The sequence below is a fragment of the Lithobates pipiens genome, unplaced genomic scaffold, assembly GCF_037356315.1.
Source record: "Lithobates pipiens isolate NorthernLeopardFrog02 unplaced genomic scaffold, aLitPip1_a1.2 Scaffold_28, whole genome shotgun sequence".
Taxonomy (NCBI): domain Eukaryota; kingdom Metazoa; phylum Chordata; class Amphibia; order Anura; family Ranidae; genus Lithobates; species Lithobates pipiens.
Window position 1 is genome coordinate 201,090,080 of NW_027507789.1, and position 9,192 is coordinate 201,099,271.

At 43.6% G+C, this 9,192-nt stretch overlaps 1 protein-coding gene across 2 annotated transcripts in view; it reads left to right on the top strand.

Moving 5' to 3' along the window:
• LSM14B (LSM family member 14B) overlaps positions 1 to 3,035 on the top strand; it is a 30,357-nt gene extending 27,322 nt beyond the window's left edge. For both annotated transcript variants that reach the window (XM_077460273.1, XM_077460274.1), the window contains 3 exons: positions 615 to 776; positions 845 to 1,001; positions 1,643 to 3,035. In XM_077460273.1, coding sequence (XP_077316399.1) covers positions 615 to 776; positions 845 to 1,001; positions 1,643 to 1,808 — 485 coding nt within the window. In that variant the 3' untranslated portion in view covers positions 1,809 to 3,035. The remainder of the gene's footprint in view (positions 1 to 614; positions 777 to 844; positions 1,002 to 1,642) is intronic.
• Positions 3,036 to 9,192: the final 6,157 nt, after the last annotated feature.

The window sequence follows — 9,192 nt, forward strand, 5'->3', positions numbered from 1 at the left end:
ATTCCACGAGCGGGCACTTTTGAAGTGACATGTTGTCTATCAATTTACTCGGCGTGACATGATCTTTCACAATATAAAAACAAAAATTGAGAACTTTATTGTTCAAAAAGGTATTGTTTACAAAAGTGTGCTCGTAAACTGCTGTGCAAATACAGTGTGACAAAGTATTGCAATGACCACAATTTTATTCTCTAGGGTTGGAAAAATGGTAGTTTTCTAGCAAAAGTTTTTAACTTGTAATCAAATCTGAGGCTTGGTGGTTAAGTCAGTGCTGAGGTCAGCAGTCTGCAAAGTGAATGAAGACCAGCTTCTGTGCCAGTGCAGATCTGCTATAATACTGGCCTCTTGGTTTTTTTGGAAGCTGAGCACAATGCCTAATGCAGATAGGTAAATGGTTTATTCCAACATCCTGCACACCCTCAATCATTGCAGTGGTTAATGCAGAGAAACTGAGCTAAGAGCAGTTGTAACAACCACTGTTGGGCTATTAACTCATGTCCAACAACTTGGGGTTCAGCCCAGCTAGTTTTTTAGCTTAAGTTGGCTGCTCTTAATATGGACAAATACAAAGCTGTACTAGAGCTTTAATCCTGTTCTACAATGCCTTTATATAGGTAACAGACGGACAAGGAACCGTTCTCGGGGTCAGAACCGCCCAACGACTATCAAGGAGAACACCATAAAATTTGATGGAGACTTTGATTTCGAGAGCGCCAATGCTCAATTTAATCGTGAGGAACTGGACAAAGAATTCAAAGATAAGCTCAACTTCAAAGGTAATTATCTAATCTTTTGAGCACCCTCTTTCCAGATAAGTCTATACATAACAAAACAATCTTTACAGATGACAAGCCGGAGAAGGAGGGGGACGAAAAGGGAGATTCTGGTGTGGAGACCCAAAATAGTGATGGGAACCCTGAGGAGGAATCTTTAGGGCCGAATATTTACTATGACCGGTCCAAGTCATTCTTCGATAACATTTCCTCGGAGATGAAATCCAGGTAAGGTTTAAAGTGCTGCCTTTTACCCTGGAAAACTGTTTCCCATGGCCACTTTTTAGGTTCTAGTGGAACTAAAATGGATTGGAGCACCTGAATGCCATGAGATCAGCCATTTTTGGTACATGACTTGACACTGTATATAGCCATTTTCCTTGATCTAAAGCTGAGGCTTGTACAGATACAAAGGTCTTGTGTCAACTAGCACTTGAAAATTAGGGAGTTTGTCACTGATGAATACATAACAAAAGTGGCATAACTGTGTATACAGAGCTGTGCGGGGGTAAATTGTGTATTATGTGGCAGTTATGTATGCAGGGCCTTTACTTGTGTAGTTTTTTTTGCTTGGTGTAGCAAAAGGGGACCAGTTGGAGGAGGGAGGGCATGAAGGACCAGTTGGAGGAGGGGGGGGGACATGGAGGACCAGTTGGGGGGGACCAGTTGGAGGAGGGGGGGGACATGGAGGACCAGTTGGAGGAGGGGGGGGACATGGAGGACCAGTTGGAGGAGGGGGGGGACATGGAGGACCAGTTGGTCTTTTAATGGCACACTTGCATGTGCAACTTTGTCAAGCATTTAGAAAAGTTAAACTTTAGCTTTTCAGAAAAGATGATTTATTTGCCAGTGATTTTCAATCTTTCTAGACGAACTACATGGGCAGAGGAGAAAAAACTCAACACTGAAACCTTTGGGGTCTCTGGAAGGTTCCGCCGAGGACGCAGCTACCGCGGTGGATTCAGAGGAGGTAGGGGTGGCGCAGCTCCTCGAAGAACCCAGGCAACGCAGAGGGCCGGCACTGGGAGAGTGTGAAGACCTCTGCAACCACCATGGACAGAAAAGGGGGTTCTCATGTCCCTAGACTGACCTGTCTTCCATAAGTTTTCTTCCCTGACGCATTGTAGCAGTCCTGTAACCCTGCGCCAGGCAGGCTTAAATCCTGCCATTGCTTTTCATCCATGTAACACTGTATAAGCCACAGAGCAGACTTGACACAAGAGCTTGTGCATATGAGGAATGATCAATGCTGAGACTATGGGGGATGGTATGTGGCACTTAAGTTAAGGTGAGCAATTATGTTTTGTGCCCCTAGCAAAAAGTAATCTCTTAATTTACTCTTTACAAATCACTTTTTTTGTTTTGGGAGGAATGCATTCCCCTTTGCAAGGGGGAGTTTTAATGCCCTTTGGTCTGCACTCAGAAGAGTGATATGCTCACCATTAAACACTACTTTTTTTTTTATTTTATTTTTTTTGTGGGGTACCATCCAAGCTTTTGACATGAGGAAACTAAATTGTATCAAAGCTTTAAGGGTGGCAGGCACTTAGTTTACCCCTCGTTTTTTGATTTCCAAAGCACTTAGTACTGAGGTTAGTGCAGCCAGGTAAAAGGGGTCCTGTATACAGAAATATCGCTCATTGCTCAGGATAGAAGTATGGCAGCTACCATTGTGAACTTGTTAAAGGTGCACTAGTTAGTCACTGAACCGGGGCGAGTATTTGCATATTGGGTGTACAAATGTGTGTATTGTGCAGTCAAGCAATGGAAGGACAGTGACTGCACCTTCAAAAAGTTGTCAATGGAAGCTCCCATGTTACCCAGAATTGTTCCTTACTGACTGCCATAAATTGTGGAACAGTCACATGCACAGTTCAGGCAAGTGTATTGCTAGTGCTCAATTCTGATTGGGTGATCATGGCTTACAAAACTGGCCAATACAGCTGCCAAGCTGTCATGTGACTTTATTCATATGAACCCAAAGTGTGGCTTTCCCAGCTAGAGCATGCCTAGTAAGCATTTCTCTAGAACCAAATGCCACATTAATTGCATGGGGTGGGTCTGCTTATTTTCTTTTTGTTGCATTAAACATTACCTAGTATTGTCAAGTTTCTCCGTAAATGACAATTTTTAAGTTATACGTTTCTGAAAAGTTTAAGTTAAAAAAAGTCTTTATTTTTGTAGAATCCTGGTGCTAAGAACCAGTAGCCCATGGGGATTTGATCTCAATTGTAATCTACAAATAAAAAGACTGCCATTTAAGTTGTGCTTTATTTTGTCATTTTACACAATTTTTTTGTAGGTAATGTATGGGATTGTAAAAAAAAGCAGTGGCTCAGTTGTGACATAAATAATGAACTGCAATCATTCTGTATCTAAAGCAAAAAACTTGTTTTGGATGGAATGGTGAGGGGGCAGGGCTGTCTTACCAAGTAGGCATCTCTAGGCACTGCCAAGTTGAGCATGGGACCCCATTAGGGCCAGCTCCAATGATCTAGGGCAGTGATGGTGACCCTTGACACCTCAGATGTTTTGAAACTACATTTTCTATGATGCTAAACTACACTGCAGAGTGCATGAGCATCATGGGAAATGTAGTTCCAAAACATCTCGGGTGCCAAAGTTTGCCATCACTGATCTAGAAGGGGGATGCTTACTGCAGTCTGCATACGGGGACTCGGGCTGAGCGGCCAGCAGTCTGGCGGGTGGCACTATGTTGTGTTCTGCCTGCTATCTCCAAACTCAGATGGGCTGTCACCCTGGCCTCTGATCATTACTGAATGTTGTCAGCTCCGCCTCCGCTGGGAGTAAGTGCACCGTGAACTTTTTTTTTTTTTTTTTTGTGCGCTTGGCTATGCCAACCCTGTCGCTCAATCTCGCAAAAATCCTATGAGATTGAGAGACTGAATTCAGAGTAAACAGTGCCAAGGTGCTAGAGTCCCATTGTTTTTGCACTGCCACCTTGTGATGTAGCCAATCCCTGCTGTGCTTGTGCTAGAAGCCCCCACCCCCTGATGTAAACATAGTGTGCTGCTGGAATTATGGAAGGTGTGTGTGCAGTGCAGCAGGCAGTAAAATCGAACGGAGGACACACTAGAGCAGCGATGGTGAACCTTGCCGCTCAAGATTTCCCATGATGCTCAACTATGCTGCAGCGTGGCTAAGCATCATGGGAAATGTAGCTCCCGAAACATCTGGGGTGCCAAGGTTTGCCATCACTGCATTAGAGGCTGCAATATCCAAACACCCCCCCCCCCCCCGACAACTGCATATGTCCCACGTTGGTGGAAATGGACAAATTGTTACTGATCTCTGGGTCGCACTACCTGGAGACCATAGAGGGAGGGTTGAGTGCTGCTTTCCATGTGGGGCAGGCTGGATCTCTGCATTTTTATAGGATGCCACGCATTTCAATGGTGTTAATTTTTAGACATGTACCAGTGGTCTTTGTACAGCACGACTGGTGACGCAATGGACCCATAGAAGTCCTGTTTTGGGCTAAGGGAGTGCTCTAGCCAAGAATGGAGTATAAGTGGTAAAAAAAAAACCTGAGGAAGACTTTTTTTTTTTTTTTTTTTTTTTTTTCATCCATATTTTGAAACGTGTTGGATACCCTCAACTCACGGATTACTATCCACCAATTTTACCATCTATGATGAAATCCACATAAGCAAGTAGCTAGGGAATACCACTTTAATTCTTCTACAATACACTTCATTTTAATGTATCCCAGTATACCTAATTTTTGAAAATACTTTGCTATATGCTGGAAAAAAAAATGAAACTTTATTTTTACAATTTGTCTAATGTGATGAAATATAATATAATATATCTTAATGTCTGAATTGCCTTAAAAATCCCCAAACATTAGGATACATGTTATGAAATGCATGTCACTTGCCTCTGCTGCTCTGTGTCTGAATGCAAGACTGCACACCTCTGAAAAGCAATCTGTGTTTGAGAGGTGGTGCCTCCTCACTACCTGTTGTAACCCCCTTAACTCAACCACTTTGCATATGTATTTTGAGTTAGGAGGTCTAGGGTTAGAATTATTGCTCTCGCTATACCGATTGTGGCAATACCTTGCGTGTGCTTTGAATGCCATTTTCACATGTGGGTGGGACTTGCGTATACGTTCACTTCTGCGTACGAGCACATGGGGACAGGAGTGCTTAAAAAAAAAAATAATGTATTAATTTTACACTTTAAAAAAAAAATTGATTACTTTTATTCTTATTAGAAGAAATGTAAACATCCCTTGTAATAGGAATATGACATGACCTCAATAAGTCAATAAGACCCCACATCTCACCACTAGGCTGGGAAGCCTTAAATAAAAATGATCATTGCTTCCCAGCTGAGTCGGCGCTGGTTTTTGAATGTAGAGGCCAGGCGTGACGTCATAACATCACGCTCGGCCTCCGATCATAGACTCCTGCGACCATCTGGTCCGCCGGAAATCTCTATGATCAACGGGGGCCGGTGGATCCTCTGTCCGACTCACCGATCGCTGCGGTAAGTCGGTAGAAGCACCGGAGGGTGGTACATCCCCTTTTGCCACCCGTCAGAACGATCAAGCGGTGGAACAGTTGCTATGACCATTTGTATGGTGTAGAGAATTGCCGGCTGAAAATGCCACTATCTGAATGATGTCTGTAGCCTCAGGCATCATTCAGATATACCACCGCAAAGACGAGGCCGTCATATGATGGTCTGTGGTTGAGTTATGTTAAACCTTGGCACCCCAGATGTGTTTGAACTACATTTCCCATGATGCTCCACTACACTGCAAAGTGCATGAGCATCATGGGGAAACATATTTCCCAAACATCTGGGGTGACGAGGTTCACCATCACTGCCCTAAATGCTGCATCACCCCCCAGCACAGCCACATGTACTGGTTGTGGGGAAGTTGCAGCATGCACCCTTTTTTTTTATTTGAATGGTTTGCATTTGAGCGGTAGTGCCTGCCAATTTTATGAATACTTTACATTTCTGAAAAAAAATAATCTTCATTGCTCAACAGTAGATGGAATTTTTGTTGTAGTGATACCAAGGCACTTCAACAAAAACCTTTATTCTGTAGAAAACACCATGATCAATTGTAGAGAATAGCAGTGACTGTAGCACGGCCAAAGATCATTAAAATTTTAGAAAGGTTACAACAATGAGCAATTGGTAAAGTGGGGGGGCCTGGCTTTGAATGACTTAAGCACATCTGGTTTGCACAGGACATCACTAGTCTCGCACTGATCTGGTGTGATTTTTGTTCCAGTCTCTTCCACTCTGCCTCCCTTCTCATCCGCCTCTCTTCCCTCTGCCTCCCTTCTCATCCGCCTCTCTTCCCTCTGCCTCCCTTCTCATCCGCCTCCCTTCTCATCCGCCTCTCTTCCCTCTGTCTCCCTTCTCATCCGCCTCTCTTCCCTCTGTCTCCCTTCTCATCCGCCTCTCTTCCCTCTGCCTCCCTTCTCATCCGCCTCTCTTCCCTCTGCCTCCCTTCTCATCCGCCTCTCTTCCCTCTGCCTCCCTTCTCATCCGCCTCTCTTCCCTCTGCCTCCCTTCTCATCCGCCTCTCTTCCCTCTGCCTCCCTTCTCATCCGCCTCTCTTCCCTCTGTCTCCCTTCTCATCCGCCTCTCTTCCCTCTGCCTCTCTTCCCTCTGTCTCCCTTCTCATCCGCCTCTCTTCCCTCTGCCTCCCTTCTCATCCGCCTCTCTTCCCTCTGCCTCCCTTCCCCTCCCCCTCTCCCCCCCCCGGGTCTTCTCTGCCTTCCCCTCCCCCTCTCCCCCCCCGGGTCTTCTCTGCCTTCCCCTCCCCCTCCCCCCCCGGGTCTTCTCTGCCTTCCCCTCCCCCCCCTGGGTCTGTCGGGGTATGCCCTAATTGTTGGTATCAGTGGATAACAATGCCCTAAGGGCCAGATAAAGGCAAGCAAGGTGCTGCAGTTTGCATACCACTGCTTTAGAGGAAAACTGTTGGCGAAAGAGGAGTGCTAAATTTTCTAAACTGCCTGGCTCCTGGTGTTTTGCTGTCTTTACATGAATTATGGATTTTGCAATATACCAAGTCAACGATTTAAGCGAAAGATGGTAATCTGCTGATGTTTTCAGTTGATAAAAACAAATGCCCCAACATGACTAGCATTGACAGAAAACACCCCTATTGCATTGAGCAATGGTTTTTGGTATGGGTACATTACTGCTGGGAAGGAAGGGCATAACTGGTACTTCAGCATATGGAAGGTGATGTGACCCCCCCCCAAAAAAATTCTTCACGAGCCACACGGTTGTAAGACTTAAAGTATATATGTGCTTTATCCAGTCACACTTTTCCTTTATGCCCCTTGTTTGTGAAGTAAAAAAAAATCTGAGTTTTTCATGTTGGACTGACTTATTAAAGTATGAAAAAAATAAAATTTGCAGTATTCCCCCAAATTATGGGGAAAAGAATAACAGGAGCACAGAACATTACTTGTTACCTTCTGAAATCAAATGTGTCATAATTACTGGTATATGCTTAGGTGCTAAATTCCCAATCAGTATTATAAAGCAAGTCATAGAATAGATGCCATTTTCTTTCATGCAACCCCAGGTTATTGATGGGGAAATCCCTCCTACAGCACTATTGTATCCTGCTGGGTGGGAGCCTTCAGTGATTATGATTAGCTTCTAAAGATGCTGGCAGTGATTGCAGGCAAAGAAAATCAAACAGGCTTGTTGTACTGAAGTCAGATCCATTAATCGACTTTAGTACAAACAGCCTGCCCGTAGATGGATCAAAATTTTGGAGGGGCTCTGCTGAACCAGCCGAGAGTCGATCTACCCGAGCGTTGATCCATCTATGACTAGCTTAAGCCTGCTGAGTCCTGCTGGATTACATACAAGCGCATCTCATTATTTCAGTAATTTAATTCAAAAAGTGAAACTTGTATTTTAAATAGAATTCATTACACACAGAGTGATATATTTAAAGCATTTCTTTGTTTTAATTTTGATAATTATTGCTTAAAACTAGTGGAAATCCAAGATTCAGTATCTCCGAAATCTAGAATATTAACTGCTTGTAAAATTTTCCCTGTGTGAATGGGGGAAAAAACAAAACAAACGTTCTCAGCCTAGATCTTCCCTGCAGATTGAATGTGTGACTGGGGAAAATAATGCATAATGGCCACTAGATGGCACTGGCTACTTTTAGAAAAAATTCTATATTGCTCCGTGCCATCTAGTGGCCACAATGAAATACTTTTTTCCATTGACACATTTGATCTGCACAGAATACAGGTCCATCTCATAAATTCAATTCAAAAAGTGAAACTCATATTTATATAGATGCGTTGCACAGAGTGATATATTATAAGCATTTTTTTTTTTTTTTGTTTTTTTTAACCACTTCCCACCCGGCCAATGCATATATACGGCCGGGTGGGAGCCGTCTACTCCTGATAGGCCGTTCAGGAACGTCCTTTAGAAGTAGCGGGCGCACGCGCGATCCTGATGTGCTCGTGTCACCCGGACACAGCACATCTCAGATCGGCAGGAGGGCTCTGTGATTGGCCCTCCTGATCACATGATGGCCGTGTCCAATCACGGCCGTCATGTGATGTAAACAAACAGCCGGTTGCTAGGCAATCGGCTCTCCTCTCCTCACACGGAAGTCATCGCAGAGGAGAGCAGATCGCTGCAGCCGGCTGATGATCAGTGAGTATGAGCTGTTTTTTTACAGCTTTTTACTCACTGATCATCAGTCTAGTGTCAACACACAACACACCACACAGTGTAAACACAGTCCCCACACATGTCCCCAAAACATACATGTCCCCAAATAATAACACATGTCCCCAATAATAAAAACATGTCCCCCACATATGTCCCACTAAAATCACATGTCCCAATGATTATACACTTAACGGAATTTTTTTTACCAAAAACATGTAGCAGAATACATTTTGGCTTAAATTAATGACAAAGTTTGATTTTATTGGATTTCTTTTCTAATAGAAAAAAGAAAATATTGTTTTTTTTTCCAAATTTCCGCTTTTTTTGCGCTTATATCGCAAAAAATAAAAAACGGAGTCGTGAATAAATAACACCAAAATAAAGCTCTATTTATGCGAACAAAATGATAACCATTTCATTTGGGTACAGTGTAGCATGACCGCGCAATTGTCATTGAAAGCGCTAGAGCGATGAAAGCTGAAAATTGGGCTGGGAAGGAAGGGGGTGAAAGTGCCCTGTATTGTAGTGGTTAAGATTATGGCTTACAGCTAGCGCAAACCCAAAATTGCATATTTTAGAAAAAGGATTTTCTCATGCAGAAATGTTGGCTTACTGAAAAGTATGTCCATGTACATAATAGTATGCACGCCATACTTGGTCGGGGCTCCTTTTGCATGAATTACTGCATCAATGTGGCATGGCGTGGAGG